General features: G+C 36.6%; 2 protein-coding genes across 2 annotated transcripts in view; one reads left to right on the top strand and one right to left on the bottom strand.

The window, feature by feature from the left end:
• The window catches only part of LOC113097021 (dedicator of cytokinesis protein 5-like), a 54,924-nt gene extending 41,025 nt beyond the window's left edge, over positions 1-13,899 (top strand). The window contains exons 41-51 of the mRNA XM_026262254.1: positions 596-677; positions 754-838; positions 1,703-1,789; positions 2,164-2,340; positions 2,551-2,634; positions 6,028-6,165; positions 7,328-7,494; positions 9,366-9,510; positions 9,708-9,858; positions 10,416-10,537; positions 10,697-13,899. Of these exons, the coding sequence (XP_026118039.1) occupies positions 596-677; positions 754-838; positions 1,703-1,789; positions 2,164-2,340; positions 2,551-2,634; positions 6,028-6,165; positions 7,328-7,494; positions 9,366-9,510; positions 9,708-9,858; positions 10,416-10,537; positions 10,697-10,798 (1,340 nt within the window). The 3' untranslated portion in view covers positions 10,799-13,899. The remainder of the gene's footprint in view (positions 1-595; positions 678-753; positions 839-1,702; positions 1,790-2,163; positions 2,341-2,550; positions 2,635-6,027; positions 6,166-7,327; positions 7,495-9,365; positions 9,511-9,707; positions 9,859-10,415; positions 10,538-10,696) is intronic.
• Positions 13,900-18,842: 4,943 nt separating this feature from the next.
• LOC113097016 (uncharacterized) lies at positions 18,843-20,082 on the bottom strand. Its single transcript, XM_026262247.1, has one exon. It carries the CDS (start codon positions 19,869-19,871, stop codon positions 18,843-18,845), a length of 1,029 nt encoding a protein of 342 aa, XP_026118032.1. The 5' UTR covers positions 19,872-20,082.
• Positions 20,083-20,489: the final 407 nt, after the last annotated feature.

Genomic DNA, 20,489 nt, shown 5'->3' with positions numbered 1-20,489 from the left:
ATGTGACACTGAAGACTGGAGGAATTCAGCTTTGCTTCACAAGAATAAATTACATTTTAAAATATATTAAAATTTGAATAATATTTAATAATATATATATATATATATATATAACATTATTTATTTTTACTGTATTTTGATCATATAAATGCAGCCTTGGTAAGCATGAGACCTTTTTCAAAAACATAAAAAATCTTACCGACCCCATAATTTTTAATTGTGCACACTTGTGACGCCTTTAGAATGTCTGAATGTCATTGCATTGGATTAAAGAATATCAAAGCAAGTGTCCTTTATTTTATTTATTTCACAGAAATGTTTAGTTGCTGATTGCCTTGATATTTTGTTATATAATGCAATTTTACTCTTTTATAGCCACTGTACATTTTAAATCACTTTTTTTTTCTGTAAAATGATGCAGTGAAGTTTTTGTATCAAGTACTCATTCAAATACTTGCTTTAGGTGATCTCCTGACCCCAAACTTGTGAATGGTATTGTTTGTGCTTCAAATTAAACAAGCATTGCATCCAAATGCTTTTTTGGGCCAAATTACAGAAATGTGAACCGTTTCTACCCTTAATAAATTTTTCGCAGATATTCAGTGTTTTATGGTGAAGCCTGTCCTAAACTTACCTTCACAGTTCAAGGACAAGGAGCTTCCTGAACAAATCCTCAAGTATGAATCCACACACTTGTCATGATTCACGTCTCTTATAAATAATGCTCTTGTAGATCCTCTGTTGTTTTCTCAGTTATTACAGGACAAACGAGGTGGAAAAGTTCCAATATTCAAGACCGTTCAGGAAAGGAGAAAAAGATCCTGACAATGAGTTTGCTGTGAGTTATGATTTATTGTATTGTATTATTGTTGGTGACTTCACCTTCGGTTGGAAAAACTTACTATTACAACCCTCTACATTGCGAGTAAATCACTTGCATATGCGACTAAATCTTCACCCTGGCGACTAAATATATATAATATTAGCCAATGGATTAGCCAATAGCACAGATATATATTAATTCGCCGAACACTCTCTTGACGGATAGGTTCAGAGCTTCACTCTCCATCATGCGATCTGTGATATTTTTCAATTCAGCTCTATGGATGCACAGTGTACCTGTGTTTGTGTATTTAGTGTACCTTAAAAAAGAGAGCGAGCGAGCGAGTCTTACATATCATGCAGAGTTGACGCGTTACATGTAAACAATGTTCTTTGTTGTATTTTCCTGTCAAAATAACGGAGGTCCTTTAGATTTTTTTTCTTCAGTTTTAAAAACTGCCAGAATTATAATATTATAATGCTTGACTGACTGATGTTAAGTATGTACTTTAAGGTATTTAAAAAGCTGTGCCATTTTCAAAACATATGCCAATGGCGATTCAATTGCCAAGGTGTCCGTAGAGGGTTGTATTATGATCTTTTCAGTCAAGGTCCTTTCAAAGGTTTCTAAGTACCAGGGACAAAATAAAAAGATTGTCAAGCTCTGAAGATAATGATTTTGATAACTCTTTTAAAGGAAAGTGGACACACGCTAACACTGAAATATCACTTTTATTGGCAATAAAATTAAATGCTGTTGTGACCATTTGACTAGAGCCTGTAATTCAGCCCTATATAATTATTCATAAATGGAGATGATTAACCTTCAGCTCCTGGAACCCCTCGGTGTGAATCTGGCTCTCTGTCTTTGACCTCACAGACCATGTGGATCGAAAGGACCACCTTTATCACAGCATACCGCTTCCCAGGAATCCTCAAGTGGTTTGAAGTGAAATCCATGTCGGTGGTGAGTTACTCGTCCTAAACACATCATGACATCAGAATGGATCCCTTTCACTTTTCTCACACATGTATCTTATTGTGCTCATTTTATTAGTGCATGTTACTGTCTTTGTAATCTTTCATCCTAAGAATATATTTTAAAATGTATTCCTGTGATCAAAACTGAATTTTCAGCACCATTACTCCATTAGAAATCATTTTAATATGCTGATTTGCTGCTTATTAAACACACAATATAGGTCTTTTGTAACATTCAAAATGTCTTTACTGTTACTTTTGATCAGTTTAAATGCATCTTTGCTGAATAAAAGTAGTAGTGTATGATCATAAATAGTTTTTATAATCATAATCCATTGAACTGTTGTTACTTGTTTGTAGGAAGAGATCAGCCCTTTGGACAACGCCATAGAAACAATGGAGCTGACCAATGAGAAGCTGAGTAATCTGGTGCAGCACCAGGCGTGTGACCGCTCTCTCCCTGTGCACCCCCTCTCCATGATGCTCAATGGAATCGTGGACCCAGCTGTCATGGGTGGCTTTTCCAACTACGAGAAGGTTAGACTTTCTGCTCTTCTGCTGCTTCTATTCATTTTTAACCAAAAGAAGTCCACCTGTGATAATACTGACTGAATCTGTCAGATGTGCTCCACAGTTCCTCTGTACTTATTCTCCTGGTCAAATATGAAAAATGAATGCATGCCTCGAAGCTTTAGCTCTGCTGGAGGACTGGCTGATATTAATTGAGATCTTTGTTTCTCCCCTCAGGCGTTTTTCACAGAGGCCTACATGAAGAAGAACCCCGACCACCTGGAACGCATTGAAGTCTTAAAACACCTGATTGCATTGCAGGTGACACTTCTGCAGATCTGTACTGTGTTGAAACATTTAAACAATGCATAATATATCCACATAGGTGGAGGAGATTAAGACTAAGATTTTATACCATGGTAACTGAACTATTGTTCAAATGTTTGTGGTCAGTAAGATTTTCGAATGTTTTTAAAAGAAGTCTCTCATGCTCGCCATATAACATCAAAGATACTCTAAAATCAGTTATACTGTGATATATTTTTACATTTTAAAATAACAGTTTACTATTTAAAAGCTGAATTTTCAGTATCATTACTCCAGTCTTCAGTGTCACATGATCTTCTGAAAATGCTGATTTGCTGCTCAAGAAACATTGATTATTATTGATATTGAAAACAGTTGTGCTGCTTAATATTAAAAGTATAAATTTCTTTCAAATTAAATAAATAAAAAACTGACTGAATCTTACTGACCCAAACTTTTCAACATTAGTGTGTATTAAACAACCAATTAATTAAATATTTTAATAATATGTCATTTGATTGTTCTTTTTGTATCTGAATTGCAATTATTCATTACAAAAAGTCTTTTTTTTTTTTTTAAATCAAAATGTTTATTAGCTTTAAAACCATACAGTATATACTCTTTTTTTATTTTATTTTATCGGGTACACCTTGGCTAGTACTGGGTTGGACCCAGTTTTGCCTTCAAAACTGCCTAAATTCTTTGTTGCATAGATTCAACAAGGTGCTGAAAACATTTCTCTGAGATTTTGGTTCATATTGATATAATAGCATCACTGACATGGCATGATGTGAGTCTCCTGTTCACTACATCCCAGAGGTGATCTGCTGGATTGAGATCTGGTGACTGTGGAGGCCATTTCAGTATAGTGAACTCATTGTCACGTTCAAGAAAGCAGTTTGTGATGATTTAAACGTTGTTTCATGGCATGCTATCCTGCTGGAAGTAGCCCTCATAAGATGGGTCCACTGTGGTCATTAAGGGATGGACATGGTCAGCAACAATACTCAGGCTGTGGTAGAGCTGCACGATTAATCGTTAAAAGATCGCGATCTCGATTCAGACACCCTCTCGATCTCATTTCTAAAAGACAACGATTCCCCGAGTCTGTTAAACCTTTGACAAAGTCTTACCGGATCATTCAAATCCGTGCGCGCACTGCCGCTGACACAGAGAGAGCTCTTACCATGTTTGGTTAAGAAACATCTTCACAAACAGTCTTTTCAACTACACAGTATTATATCTGTCTTACAGTCATTTATGTTATCACAGAAATACTGGGATAAAGTTTATAGTTTAAATATAAACATTGATGTCTATATGGCAGCGATCAAAATATAACAAATCCCCTTTTGAAAGTACTGCGCTTTAAATAACGTTTGTGTTGATTTCATTGTTTCACCAATAGGTGGCGACAAGTGTCTTAATTTATTTGTCAATGAATTAATTTTTCATTCAAGAGAATCGTTCAAAAACGCTGATTCATCCAGAAATGAAACAAGTGTAGTAGGTTTATGAGTGAGTCGTTGAATCAGTGATCTAAACAACTTTTTTCATCATTCTAATATTAAAAAAACTGGGGTTTTAAATATATATACACTACCAGTCAAAAGTTTTTGAACCATAAGATGTGTAATGTTTTTTTAAAGTCTCTTCTGCTCACCAAACTATATTTATCTGATCCAAAGTACAGCAAAAACAGTAAAGTTTTGAAATATTTACCATTTAAAATAACTGCTTTCACTTGAATGTATTTTAAAATGTAATTTATTTCTGTGGTGTGCAGCTGTATTTTCAGCATCATTACTCCAGTCTTCAGTGTCACATGATCTTCAGAAATCATTCTAATATGCTGTTTTGCCGTTCAAAAAAAACATTATTATTATTATTATTATTATTATTATTATTATGTTGAAAACAGATGAGTAGATTTTTTTCAGGTTTCTTTGATAGAAAGTTCAGAAGAACAATAATTGTGTGTAATAGAAATATTTTGTTATAAATGTCTTTGTCACACTTGATCAATTTAAAGAATCCTTGCAAAATAAAATAATTAATTTATATACTTGTGATAATGATAATGTTAATAGTAATAATAATAATAAAGAATCGTAGGAGAATCGTGATCTCTATATGAGATCAAAAAATCGTGATTCTCAATTTATCCAGAATCGTGCAGCCCTAGGCTGTGGCATTTAATCGATGCTCAATTAATACTAAGATGCTCAAAATGTGCCAAGAAAACATTCCTCACACTATTACACCACCAGCAGCCTGAACCATTCATACAAGGCAAGATGGATCCATGTTTTTATGTTGTTCAGCCAAATTCTGATCCTACTATCACAGCAGAAATCAAGACTCATGAGATCATCAAGGCATTTTCACTCACAGAACTGCCTCTCACTGTACTGTATATCTGCTCTTTCTCTCACTTTTTTTTTTTTACCATTCTCTGTAAACCCTAGAGATGGTTGTGCATTCAAATCCAAGCGGCAACCTCCCACTCTCTCTCGTGAAGCCAATAAGGAAGTGACTAAAACTGTAATTTATCGACTGGCCGCTTGAGGCTGGCTGCAAAAGGGAGTCAGTCCCATAGACTCCCCATGTTAAAATGCCCAACTTTACAGCAGAAAAAAACATGTTTACAGCCTGGTGCAAAAAAAGATTTTGGTCTATACAGCTAGTTTTGCCCTTCATGACAACTGTGTAATTTTTTTATAACTCATCTGTTTAAATTATATTAAGCCTTAAAGTTATGCATAATTAAGGGCGTGGTCACTCGATTGACAGGTGGATTAGCGCTGCTGTCTCCGCTGTCGCACTAGCTGGGCGTGGCTTCAGCAACCAGCTCCCGCCTTTTTGCCCATTTTCGATTTGCCGGGAAAGTCGCGCAGTGACGCGCTGCCAACATGGCGACGGAGCGATCTGCACACTTTAGGCTTCAAAAACACTCTTCGGGAGTCTACGGGTGACGCCACGGACAGTATGTCCATGTTTTTATACAGTCTATGTTCAAATCCCAGTAGATCATCAGTTTCTGAAATACTCAGACCAGCCTGTCTTGCACCCATAACCATGCCACATTCAAAATCACTTAAATCCCATTTCTGGTTTGCACTTCAGAAACTTGTCTTGACCTTGTTGCTGCCATGTGATTGGCTGAGGTGTGCCAAATAAAGCGGCTAGTGAATGCACTGTATGCGCTAATGCAGAGTTGGCCAAACTAACCTTTAGCACATGATATCTGCAAATATATTTATTTCTAAATCTCTTGACGCATTCATACTGTTACACTGTATGTTTTGTCATACTGAAATCAGATACCGTAAAAGCATCAAAGTCCTAAATTCAGTTGAGTGTTATATTTTTAATGTTCAAAAAGCTTTAATGTCTTTTCCGTCTCAGGTCCCGCTGCTTGATGAGGGGATTCGGATCCACGGGGAGAAATCCACAGAACAGCTCAAACCACTTCACAACAGACTCGTCACCTGCTTCCAGGACCTGCGTGCTAAAGTGGAGAAACTCTACGGTGTCATTACTCTTGTGAGTCTGACAGATTCGACTCTATAATCAAGAGATCTGTGATGCAGTTTAAGATCTGAGGAAACGATTCATTCGGGATGTTGTCTCACCGTTTCTTTGAAGGAGTTTTGAAATGAGCTAAAACAACACAAGGTTCATTTTCGTTAGATTAGACTACATGAGGGAGGACCGATCTACTTTAATGAAGTGTCTCTTGTTTCTGTCACACTTGCAGGTTCATTTGGTCCCCACAACAAAGTAAAGCCTGCACTTTTTAGTCTTTTCATTAAGATGTTTTTCTTTGTGTATGACACAAGTGTGGTCCACTAAAGGGATAATATCTTAAAGGTGAAGCATGTCATTGTTTTGATGTTAAAATCTTTCTCCTATCCCAGTTTATATGCAGAGACAACTATAAGCAGTTCTTATGAGATGGCACACAACTCACCCCTTAATTTTTGACCTAAATGCATTAATAACTATTGAAATCAGACTTGTTGTGCAGAAGCATTCTAGTGCTTAACTTGGTCATTTTTACTAATCAAAAACCCCAGATACTAACACTACAGTTCAACAGTTTTTAAGATTTTTAAATGTCTCTAAAGGAGTTTCTTACATTTACCAAGGCTGCATTTATTTAATTAAAATCTAGTAAAAACTGTAATATTGTGAAATATAATTAGTTTAAAATATCTGGTTTCTATTTCAATATATTTTAAAATGTAGTTTTTCCTGTGATGCACAGCTGAATTTTCAGCATCATTACTCCAGTCTGTAGTGTTCACGTGTTGAGAAACCATTCTAATTTACTGATCAAGAGTAATTTATTATTATTAGTGTTAAAAACAGTTATGCTGTTTAATTTTTTTATTTTTTGTGGAAACTGATAAATTTTTTGTTCAGGATTCTGAACAAGAAAAATATTTTGTAACATTATAAATGTCTTTACTGTCTTTACTTTTATCAATATGATGCATCGTTGCTGAATGAAAATATTATTTTCTATAATAAAAAATCTTACTGGGTGGGGCAGAAATGTAATCTTTAATGGGAAGACAAAATAATTCCAAACTTGCATTTATAAATGCTTGACTTTGAGTTAAACTGTTTGAAGTACAGTAGAAGTCAATGAGAACCATGTGATGCTTTAACAAGAAATGTGTTTGTGCTTGTGTATTTCCAGCCCTGCTCTCTGACAGAGAAGAAAAAGAGTCGCGTGGGGTCGGTGGTGATGCCGTACATCATGTCCTCCACACTCAGACGGATGTCCACCATCTCAAACGCCTCCTCTGGACACTCCACCGGCTCAGGCTCCTCCGATGGAAACTCCTCCAGACCTGCTTCCCAGGAGTCAGTATCCACTTCTCTCATTTCTAGAAATAAACTCCCTTGTTTTCAGCATCGCACTGAGGGCTCATTTGCCACAGTACAATGTTGATGTGGTCATGGAAAGGTCACAGAATGAATCAGTTTCCCATGTAATTAGCTTTCTGCTAGTGGACAAACAAGACATTAATCCGTTTAACCTCCGTGTTTAATTGGCTCTTGTAGGTGCTGGATAAGTGGATTCTCATTAAACAAGTGCTAAATTACCATTAACGCCGCATTACTATGGGGGAAAAAATTGGAGTAAATGACAACCTTTAACCAGTTGTCAATGATTAGGCTGGTTTCCCTCGAGTATTTGCAGTTGAAATTATTCCAAATTAGTCATGTTTAACTAGTCAGAACATTTGCCTTGTTTTTTTTTTTTGTTTTTTTTTGCTGCAAAGTCGTTATTGTGATTGAGAGATGCCTAGTGGGAAAGAACATTGAAAGTTCAGTTTCTGTTTTTCTTTTCCTCTCATCTTGTGCATCGTTTGACGCCATCCGAGTATGTGCTTTGATTACTGAGAAAACATTCTTGTTAATTAATTAAGTTAAATTATGACTTAATTCTTAATTCATTAGCATGACTAAATTCTTAATTCTTAATTAAGACAAAATAATATATTTATGACTAATAATAAGTTATATGAATATGAAAATTCGGAGAAAATTAAGAGACCCTAAAGTAAAAAAATAATTAGGAGGGAAAATTCTGTATTTTGATTACAGCCTCTTTACAACTGACATGAACTTGTTTTCTATTCAGATAGTATCTAGCTATTTCTTTATATTTTATATGCTTCTATACTAGGTAATAACCAAATTTGCTGAAACATTTCTTTTAGGGATCTATCTAATATATCTATTGAATATCTTGTATAAGCCTCTCTCTCTCTCTCTCTCTTTCTCTCTTTCTCTCTTTCTCTCTCTCTCTCTCTCTCTCTCTCTCTCTCTCTCTCTCTCTCTCTCTCTCTCTATATATATATATATACACGCGCACACACACATAAATATAATAATTTATAATATTATGTGGTGTTTATTTTTGGTGTTTTTATTATTTATTTAGGCAAAATATCATGTATTATGTCATTTATCAGTTATAGCAAATTAACAATGTCATTCGGAAATTCAAAAGTAAGTACATTGCGATGGATTCAAAAAACGATAAGTGCTAAAATGTGCTGCTCAGACTGACATAATTGTAAAGGTTTAGACTAAAATTAATTAAAAAAAAAAAATGTCCTTGAAGAGTTTAGAAAATCTTATTGTTTCCTCCTTTGCATGTTAAAATATTCAGGATTCGATTTAAAACGATGGCAACAGTAGTTTGTGCTTTTCTATTGTGACTTTTCTGTGTTTGCCAAAAGCTGCAGCGGTACTCAAAGCATTTATCTTTTAATTGTCACGTTTCCAACTATGTTTGAAAAACCTCTTTTGTTCACTGACCTTCCTTTTATGTCAGTGTTTCTCAAGTTAGCGTTGCCATTTTTAGCAGGTGTGTTCTTATTGAAATGCTAATCAAGCGTGTATATCATTTAAATAAGTAGCCATTACCAAGACACGCATATGAGTGAATGAGACACAGATCTCAGAAGAATCTATTGAAGTTTTATATCAGGTTTCACTTTGGAGGTTCCCACTTCTGAGTCACTCAGCCCACGAGTGGCTTACTTACAGTATAGTTCCTTCACATTAAAAGATTGTAATGTAGACACGTGCATTTTCTGTAAACCTACTTTGAAACAGTTGTGCATTGCAAAAATATTTTAAGGAAAGTGTTTATCTTAAAGCAAATGTGTTGCTTGACCAGAATGTTGTCGGTTTGATCTGATTGTCTCTTTTTCTCTCAGCTCGCTGCTCTCCCGTGTGAGCGACAGCAGGGTTTCGGTTCTGTCTCGCTCAGAGGAAGATAATCGGATAAGTATAAGGAACAGGAAAGAATGGAGTATGAGCAAGTCTCAGGTCTTACTGGAGCGTCCCGCTGACAGCGACGAGGTGCCTTTTATTTATTTCCTCTGTTCATGGCTCTGACCATTCTCTGATGCTAACTTCTGTTTGATATTGATTTGTGTCATTTCATAGTGAAATTGAAGGATTGAGTGGAATAAATCATAGGAGAGAACATTTTCAATGTGGACTAATTGAATATTTGGAGATATGATTCATTTTATACGCTGTCTGTGTGGTGGCAGATTCCTCCAGAGAAGCAGCCTAGGCCTAAAAGTCTGACGCTAGGAGATCGGAGGCTAACACTGTCGCCGTTTCATGGAGAATCATCCAGTTTGAGTTTACACAACCCTGTCAGCCCTCTGCCTGCCTCACCGCACACACCACGCAGCTCCAGTGAGTGCACAACTACACATCCGACACGATCCAAGATTGTTTTTTTTGACATGAGCTATGGTTTTTCTATGGTGAATGAATATGGTAATGCTACATCATTGTACCATAGTGCTACAGTTCTTTTTCTTTAAGATTAAATAGTTTTCAATATATGCTTCCATTCAATAGCTTGGGGTTGGTTTTTGACAATGTAACAATCATTAACGTCACTTTTGATCAATTTGAATGCATCTTTTCTGAATAAAAGCTTCAATTTATTTAAAACAAAAAATCATAGTAAAATTATTAATTATTAAAAGTTAAACTAAAATTAAATTGAAAACCGAATATATAAAGGCCAAGTTCAAAATATCAATAAATATTATATAAATAATACAAAAATAACACAGTTTTATAAAAACACACCCACACACTCACCCACACACTCACTCACACACACACACACACAAACACACACAAACACACAAAAACATACACATAATTATTATGACACTGATCCTGCACACAGCACATCTGTATAAACATTATTAAACCTCATATTGATCATTGTCCCGCAGGTTACACGTGTCTCCCAAGCGAGAGTGACTTCAGCTCATTGGACATCATGAACACCCCTCCACCAATGCCACCCAAAAAACACCCTCACGAGAGTGAGAGCATCTATAACTCCACCTCTGACGTAAGACACACATGCACAGTCTGCACTAGGAAAATAGCTCAATTATTGACAGTAAATGTACTATTTCCTTTGTACATTTATCTGTATTTTGATCTAAATTTTTTTACCAAGATATAAATGATATAGAAAGTTAAAATGCTTTTCGTCTTTCACCTGTAGTTTACACCGCCTTTACCGACGAAAGCTGAAAACAAGCCTCCACCGCCGCCACCCAAAACACGCAAGTCCATGTTTCCCACCAATGAGAGCAATCCACAGTAAACCCAGTCCAGTTCTCCTGACGCCTGCGGTACTCTCTCAGATAATTGCGTGCTGTGAAAAAACCCCACTACTTAATGGTACTTCTTCCTCTTTTAAAGGGGTCCTATTATGCTCTTTTAACAAGGTCTTGATTTTGGTTTGGGGTGTACTAAAACAGGCTCTCATACTAGGTTAGTCAAAAAACAGACTATTTTTCACACATTTTACATTATGACAACACCTCTCTCCCTAGTCTGGCATAAACAGATCGAATGGTTCCTGTATCAAATCCAAGGCCCGCCTTCTGGAATTGGAGATGTGCTGTGATTGGTTAGCTGGGCCAGTGTGTGTTGTGATTGACAGCACTCGGCGCCTGGTTGGGAAATGTCCTGCCTCTTACTAAAGCTGCCTGCTGCGAGCTTCAGTGTAAATATTGCGTTAAAATCAAATCAGTTTGAGTCGCGTCTTCTCTAATGTCTTCTCTAATGCAGCTCAACCAGGTCTCATCCCATTCATCGATCTTTGTGATATCACAAATCCAGGAAAATGTGCGTTGTAGTCCAAAGGAGTCATTCGTTGTAGTTTTTGAAAAGTGATTTCTGTTAAATAAAATATCTCTTTTTGAATTGGACTTTGAGCTTTGTAACTTTGCAGATCTTTTTTATGCTCAAACAGCAACATTACAGACTAACTAAAGTTGAAAAAGTGAAAAAGCATAATAGCACCCCTGTAAAAAATTCTGAGCTGAGATATTGTTTGTCATGGTTTTTTGGAATTCCTGATTAAACCTGTTTATAATTTATTTTTGGTAGCCAAAACAGCAGTTTCATCCTGATAAAGCATTATTATAATTTTTTTATTTGGAAATGGACCTCCAGTGTGTATTTATTCAGAACTGCTGGGCAGGAACGTGACTGTTGGTTGGTTGGTTTGTTTAAAGTTTAAATCAGCCTCACATCCACTGGATTAGTTTATCTCAACCTGTATCTGTGCCATATAAATCGAGATATTTAAAGTTAATGAATCTGTTCACAAATTCACTTTGCATATTGCTCATAGTTGTCAGGTTGCATGTTCACACAGTTAAAACTTTTGTATTTGGAGCTCTAGCACAGTAAGCATTACTTCTCCCTTTAAGCAAGAAAATACTCTTGATAGGGTTATTTTTTTTCCTCACTCCACAGAGCAATATTTGTATTAAAAATCCCAAACTTTAAAAAATCCTGTGCACTAAATTTTATTGAAGAGTATCCAGAAGATGCAGTATAAAACTTCAGGCTTTCTGAAATTATCTAAAATGTCTACATTTATTTTTGTCATGATAACAAAAAAGCAGATCAGATGTGCTTGAATTCAGGAATGCTACCTATTGTGTCAACACTTAAAAGAATGATTCATCTCAAAATTAAGATTTGCTAAAAATGTGCTCCCCCGCTCAGGCCATCCAAGATGTAGATGAGTTTGTTTCTTCATGGTAACAGATTTGGAGAAATGTAGCATTCCATCACTTGCTCACCAGTGGATCATCTGCAGTGAATGGGTGCCGTCAGAATGAGAGTCTAAACAGCTGATAAAAACATCAAGTAACAACAAGTAATCCACACCAGTCCAGTCCAGTCCATTCATTTACTAATTATCAATAATCCATCAAAGCAATTTAATTTGAAGCCATTACTTCTGGCCAAAATACGAGTCCATAATAATGTTTCCTCCAGTGAAAAATTCCTATCTCTGTTTGTCCTCTCACATCGAAATCCATCCACATATCTGTTTAGGATTATTATGGACTGTATTAACTTGTAAATGCTGCTGGATCTGTGCATATTTCTCTCCTGATTCAGACGAGAAAGCAGTATTTTGGAAAATGAACTTTCAGCCAGAAATTAAATTGAAATTGAAATTAAAAACCTGTTCTGACGGCACCCGTTCAACTGCAGAGGATCTACGGATGAGCAAGTGATTTAATTCTACATTTCTCCAAAGCTGTTATGGTGAAGCAAACTTCTCTACATCTTGGATGGAATGAGGATGAGGTATTTTTCAGCAATTTTTTATTTTTGTGTGAACTGTTTCTTTAAATGCCACCTAATTGGAACATTTTATTTCGGAGCAACATTGCTCTGTTAAACACACCTGTAAGGTTTCAGATCACCAATTCAGATTTAGGGCTTGCTTGTTCATTTACCTCAAGTCAAAATATCACACTTCAGCAGCACATGCACTGTATTTGTACACTGTATTTTTTGCTCATTGTATTTTTTTTAAATTTCTTTATATGATATGTTTAGATTGTTTTTACTTTTGTGATTCAACATTTGTCTTAAATTTTCGTGATAAAAATGCAACTTTAAATTACTAATTGTCATGTTGTTGAATCCGCGTTGCATTAAACAACATGACAAATAATAATTTAAAGTTGCATTTTTATCACGAAAATTAATTCAGTAATGAAATTATTATATAAAGATATCAGAATAGCAGGATTTGTTCACTGGTTAAAAACTACACTTGGTCTCTCTGCATTGTTTTATTCTTGTAATGTGTTCTTTATAATAAGGTAATTTTCATAAAGATTGCATAGTTTTGTACTTTAATAGTGTTTTTTGCAAATATGGTAATATTTAATTCATATACTGTAATATTTAATTCATGGAAAATTCTAGTTCTGCATGAAATGTTTTGTACATTCTGTATTCAATCGCACAATTATCAGAACAAATGTGACAAAGTTGGCAAAATTCCAGGGAAAACCAAACCTATGTTTTTTTAAAGGGATTTTAAGTGTAAATATAGAATTTCTTTGCTGAATTATTTAAACTTGTAACTATAATATAAATGAGATTTAAATGAATGAAATAGTGAAATATTTTATTTTGTTTCATTCTGAGCAAAAATACAAACCAAGGTTAATCTGTCCTAAATGGATAATTTCAACATCCAAAAACTGTTTTAGTATAGTAAATGCATGCATTTTTCAAGTAATTTAATTATTCTTTTGCACTCAAAATGGACGGTTTTCACAACCTGCAGGCAGACACCCATGAAAACCAATGGGAAACAACCAATCATAACTGTTATTTGATAATTTTTGCACTCCAGTTTGAATAAAGTGGCAAAATTAATCTTGGACTGTTTACTAGTTTTTCACTAAAGGATTTTAAGTCAAATGACCTGTAAAATGCCCAACTTTAGCAGAAAAACAAATAAAGTGGTTTGGTCTATATAACTAATTTTACCCTTCATGACAACTCTGAGAGGCGTGTTTTATATATATATTTTGTTTTTTATAACTCATCCGTTTAAATTATATCAAGCCTTAAAGTTCTGCATAATTAGGGGCGTGGCCACTTGAGTGACAGGTAGATTGCTGCTGCTGTCACCACTCTTGTGCTGGTTTCAGCAACCAACTCCACAAACGTCCCGCCTCTTTTCCCATTTTTGATTATCCAGGAGTGACGCGCTGCCAAAATGGCGACGTTCGGCTCCGCCCACTTTAGGCTTCAAAAATGCTCTCCAGAAACCTACGGGTGACGTCACGGACACACTACATCCATGTTTTTATACAGTCTATGTGTTAAAGTAGCCCAAAAACTCGGACTTGGCAACACTGTCAATGATCTTCCTGACAGGTCAGGTTGTAATCAGGGGAAATCTGCGGGTGATAAGCTCTCAGCAATCTTTGTGTGTGAATATACTAAATATTTTATATTTTTGTGTGAAATATGTATAATATACGGTGTGTTTTTGCTTGAATAAAGAGTAACTTGTCACAGTGATCTTATTTAAATGATGTTCTTGAGTCATCCAGACCCCTGACCGTCAGGTGTTAACTGGTCATCTCCTGAGTTTAAGATGCCCCAGGATGACATTATACTCTTGATATCTGTTCTCTCTCAGTGGCCAGAAATGGAGGTGGTGGGAGCAGATCAAAGCCCTTTCCCGTCCCCCAGGCTGGAGGTTACATACGGACTAATCTCGCCTGTGAATGGGTCGCTCTTTTTTTTGCTTGCTTTTTCTTTTATTAATTTTTTTTTTTTAATTGACACTTCTCTGTGTTTCGCTGAACTATATAAGGCACACAAAGTCAAGTATCCTCTAGACCATCCAAATCATTTATGTGGCTTATATTGAATTTTGGATGCTGACAGTATAATTTGCTGTTGTTCGTTTTGTTCGATGGCAGACCAGAATAGTATATCCGCTGTCCTCTTCTCCATAGACCTCCTGCTGGAAAGTGTTTTTTACGTGACACTTGGACGTCATATAGTCTCTCTATAAGCTTGGAAAATGATTGACTGCTAAATAGCCTTTAATCTTACATGCCACTGATGGATATCTCCATGGAAACACCACTTTGAACTTGCCTTCAGAAATGGAGATCCTCAGTTCAACCTACAGACTGAGAAAAAAAATCATTCGTTTAATAAATGCTTATATTAATCAAGCGTTTTGATTCACCAAAGACCGAAAAATATGCTTTTGTAGCTCCATTTCATTTAAGATTTTGTTGCTTATTCGAAATATGTAATTTAATTGCATTTTTTTTTCTTGCAAGAAAGAAAACAAACTTGAAATAATAATAATAATAATAAAAAGCAAAAAGTAACAAAGAAATTAACAAGATCAATAGCATGGTAACTGCCAGAAAAAATATACTTCAACGAAAAGTTTAAATCATTTTATAAAATGAGAACAGAAAATCCATCATTAGGGTGATTTCATGTTCAGAGCGGTCTGATGACGTGAATATTAAAGAGGAAAATAAATTGGAATGACATTGCCGGAAAACGTGCAATTGCTAATATATATTTAAAAAAATTACACTAGTATCATTCTTTGCAATCTGAGTGGACAGGCGAATTAGCATTTGTGGAGCGATCTGGAACTGCGATTTGTCTCATTTTACAAATTGCAAAAAGATATGCAAAATCACGCAGCACCAGACGTGGCATTAATTGTAAGTACTAGTGTTCAATTTATTCTTATTAGTTACTGGCTATTGATATACCATTTGATTTGTTGGTTAAATGTAACCCAAGAGCCACCTACATGCCTTTTATGTGAAGAGTAGGCTATCAGGTTAAGAACATGCAAAATACTGACTTGAAACAAGTCCAAACTTGACTCGTATTTTCGATCAAATAAAAGGGTAAGTTGTGGCCTAGTGGTTAGAGAGTTTGCCTCCTAACCCTACAGTTGTGGGTTCGAATCTCGGGCCGGTAATACCACGACTAAGGTGCCCTTGAGCAAGGCTCCGAACCCCCATCTGTTCCCCAGGTGCTGCAGCATAAATGTCTGCCCACTGCTCTGGGTGTGTGTTCACTACTGTGTGTGTCCTCTTTGGATGGATTAAATGCAGAGCAATTAAAACGTTTTAGTTGTTTTGTGTCTAATCTTTTTTAGCCACTGTTCATTTAAAATCTTTTTTTTTTAAAGATCCAAAGGTGCAAAATGATGCAGTGAAGTTTTGGCATCCAGTACTCTGTAAAATGCTTGCTCTGGCTGAAAGAAATTAGTGTAATATTTATGAATCCACTTAAATAAAAAAATTATAATTTCTTCATGAATGAGTGTAGAGAAACTGACCTAAGCAGAAAACATTTAATACTTACAGTACAGATAATACAGTACAGATTTGTATCTCTAACTCAAAAGAATTGAGCATTTGAGCACCTCAGGGGTGCGTGCTGTCACCATTTCTCTACTCACTGTATACCAATGATTGCACTTCCAATAATGGTTCCATCAAGCTGATTAAATTTGCAGACAATACTACATTAGTTGGTCTTATTAAGGGAAACGAGGAGTCTGCTTACAGGCAGGAAGTGTCTAAATTGGTTGCGTGGTGTGATGAGAATAACTTGGAGCTTAATCAGCAAAAGACTGTGGAAATGGTGATAGATTTTCGCAGAACACCCGCCTCCCTTTCTCCTCTAACTATCAAGAGCTCCGTTGTGAAGAGGGTGGAGTCAATAAAATTTTTAGGCACGGTTATCACAAATGACTTGAAATGGGAGGAAAATACTTCCTCCATTCTTAAGAGAGCTCATAGTGGAATGTTTTTTTTGAGACAGTTAAATAAATTAAACGTTTCTAGCTCTGTTCGGTCTAGATTTTATAGAGCCACTGTGGAAAGCCTTCTTTCAGCATCCATTACTGTTTGGTTTGCATCCGTGTCAGCCCAGGCGAAGGTCAGACTACAGCGTATTGTGCGCACAGCAGAGAGGCTGACTGGACAAAGGCAGCTGTCACTTAAAGACCTTTATGAGGCCAGAGTCAGGAAGAGGGCGGCTAAAATTGCTGCTGATCAGTCCCATCCAGCAAGTGACATTTTTAGGTTGCTTCCTTCAGGAAGAAGGTACAGAGCAGTGAGGACAAGGACCTCATGCCATCTTAATAGTTTTTTTCCAAGAGCCATTTCCCTTATGAATAGCTGATCTTGCACTATTTTTGGACTATTTTATTATTTGATTGATTGTTTTAGGCATGCTTTTGCAGCTATACGCATATATGTTTGTGTGTTGAGTTTGTGTGTTACTGATGGCCATATCAAATTCCTGTGTATCTGCTGATGCATTTGGCGAATAAAGTGATTCTTTCTTAAGGAAGGAAATGTTGCTGGAAAGTCTTTCGTTAATGTTCCTGTGCTTAATGAGCCTCATGAATGAGTCTGTCTAACTACTGTTAGAACCAGTGATGCAAACATTTGCAGAATTTTAATAAGTAAAAAAGTCATGTTTGATGAACTGCAAGCATCTGCTCAAAGCTAAATATGTTGCAGCATCTTTCAGCACACAAAGGAGTTTCTTTACACAAAAAGCAAATGTTTTATAGTTTATTAATGTCAACCATTGACAAGTTGAATCTTGAATCTTGAAGGACTAGTAGAGCAGAATGATTGTGCAGACTTTCATAACACAATGTGCAATAGCATCTAATGCTCAGACCTATGAGTATGAGTTATAAAATCGCACTGTTCATCTCAGATGAAAAGAAATGTAAACTTGTATGAACAAGAAACAGCAAGAAGCTTCTAGCTAACTATATAATTTCTATAAATGTGTAGAATAAGATTATTATAGCCTATAAGTATTTAAATATTTTAGCCACATTTAAAGGAACACTCCACTTTTTTGTAAAATAGGCTCATTTTCCAACTCCCCTAGAGTTAAACAGTTGAGTTTTACCGTTTTCGAATCCATTCAGCTTATCTCTTTATCTTAGCTAAGCATAGTTCATTGAATCTGATTAGACCGATAGCGTCTTGCTCAAAAATGACCAAAGTTTCAATATTTTTCCTACTTAAAACTGGACTCTTCTGTAGTTAACGCTTCGAAAACGGTAAAACTCAACTGTTTAAGGGGCCGTTCACATATCGCACCTAAAAACGCGTGGAAAACGCTAGGCGCGCCGCTTTCTGCTCCTTTCCAAAGCGCTCGGGCAGAAGCGCTCCTGTGGCGTCTGCCGTTGCTAAGCAACAATGACGTGCTCTCTCAATGAAGACGCAGACATTTCAGCAAAGGATAAATTTGCAGCACAAAAAAATCACTTGCAGTAGCTCTGCTACTAAATTTATTTCAAAATGGCAATCCATATACAACTATGAACAGCTGTTCCTTCATCTAGGCTGAGCTTTCAACATTGTTACGGGAAAAGATGAAGCTGAATGTTTAGTTCTTGTCACATGACCTGCGGTGCTCTTGCGGCATTCTGAAAAGTTGAGATGTTTTTAACTTGATGCGGTGCGGACGCGCCTGGAAAAAACGGGCGCGTTGCACTGCGTGCGCATCGCGGCTGCATCGCTTCCATTATGAGCGTGCATACCGCGCGCCTACATTGGAAATAACGAACTTGAGCATGCAAAAGACGCGATATGTGAACGGCCCCTAACTCTAGGGTAATTGTAAAATGAAAAAAAAAAAGTTTTGTGTGTTTAATAAAATCTCTTTTTTTTTTTCATTTTAAGATCTGATTCTCTGTTACAGTGAAGATTTTGAAGACTTCTCAAAGGATCTTTTTCAGGAAAATAGCAAGAAGCTACACAACTATATAATTTCTATCAAGCTTAGTGCCCATTGCTGTTCTCATGTGGTTCTGTTTTGACCTCTTCGACCTTCATGCTGCTCAAACAGGGGTACTCGTCTAAAAAGAGGTTATACGTTGCAATCAGTTCCTTCCAGTAGCTTTTCTTCCCATAGACCAGCACGAACGCGCTGACTGTGGTGTAGATGCTAGCGAAGAGAACAGTCAGGGCCAGTGTGTTCTGCCTCATCAGCACCACTGTTATCTGCGTGACGATGTCCACGATCAGAAAGACCACATACACGACCACTAAACTGAGAGTCATCTTGATGACCCGGATCTGCGTGCCGAGCTTGGGCCCATGGGCGCTGTTGCTACTGGCCTTCATGTTCAGAAGATGTTTGGCCAGGTAGTACGAGATGGAGATGCTGCATTTGACCATTATGATTCCTGGAACGATGTCAGAGATGAACACGTAGTAGAAGATGTAGGCGAGTCCGGTCGTGTCGGTGGGCATGATGGACCCACAATCGCTCAGTCCGCTGGTGGTGGTGGTGGTGGTGTTGTAGGTCAACACGCTCAGCAATGGCACACAATTGGCAAAGCCGCTTACGATGATCACCGCCAGGACCATGTGGATGTTTTTGATGATGGCCTCCTGGATGCGTGTGAAGCAGTGGACGGGCTCAACCACCAGTTTATTACCGTAGTAGAAGGTCAGGAACGCCGTGCTCCAGAATATGATGAACTTGAGGCTGAAGATGAGCACCAGCAGGATGGCTCCCGCTAAGCTGATGCGGCACACAGTGTCGATCACATCCAAGGTCTGCCAGAAGTACGTGAGAACCTGCAGGAAGATGCTGGCCAGGGAGATGGCTGTGATGATGAAATCGGCCGGGCTCAGTCGGGGCTTTGTGCTCTTCCGGTAGTTCCTCTGGTTGATCAGAAGCAGGTACATGTTGAAGAAGATAGTGAGAATCGCCAAGAAGCCAGTCAGTATCCAGGCCACGAGTTTGTCCAAGGACGACAGCATGATCGATTGTTCTCTGAAAGAGTATTGTGATCTCAACATTAACAAACAGAAAAGAAAAAGAGATCTCTTTAATACAGTACTAAATCTGCAGACGGATTACATTTAGATCTTTAGATGTCTCTCCTGAGATAAAGACCCCAGTGATCTTGTGTACCGGAAAAGATCTGTCAAACTGTGTTTTTAGAGTTTACTGAAAATATGAATGTCAAATGAAGTCATGAAACGAAGTCAAGTATAAATATTAGATGAAAAAATTCAATGAAGATGATAAATGTTTTCTTGTATACTTTACAGTAAAATAAATGTGGTAAAGTGTCATTGCTAACAAAGTCTTTTTAAATAAAGTACAATTATACAGCATATATAAACACCTTAGGTTAACTAAAATGAAAGTAAAAAAAGAAAAAAAAAAGAAAAAGAAAAATGCAAAAAAATAAATATACCCCCCCACCCTTCAAAAAACTATTTTAAAAAGACAAGAGTACACAACAAAATTACTTTAAAATTAACATTTTAATCTAAAAATATAAGCTATTAAAAAAATAATAAATATTAATACTATATAAATAATACCAAAATAAAATTGTAAAGAGACCAAAGTCTGCACTCAGAGAGTTTATCAACTCAGACATCAAAAAAGAGCAAATGTTCTGACCT

This window comes from Carassius auratus, unplaced genomic scaffold, assembly GCF_003368295.1.
Source record: "Carassius auratus strain Wakin unplaced genomic scaffold, ASM336829v1 scaf_tig00216070, whole genome shotgun sequence".
NCBI classification, from domain to species: domain Eukaryota; kingdom Metazoa; phylum Chordata; class Actinopteri; order Cypriniformes; family Cyprinidae; genus Carassius; species Carassius auratus.
The sequence above is the reverse complement of the archived record's forward strand: the minus strand, read 5'-3'. Positions and strand labels throughout refer to the sequence as shown.

Coding starts and splice junctions, on each gene's coding strand:
- LOC113097016 (XM_026262247.1), bottom strand. CDS start 19,871: ATGTTGAGATCACAATACTCTTTCAGAGAACAATCGATCATGCTGTCG.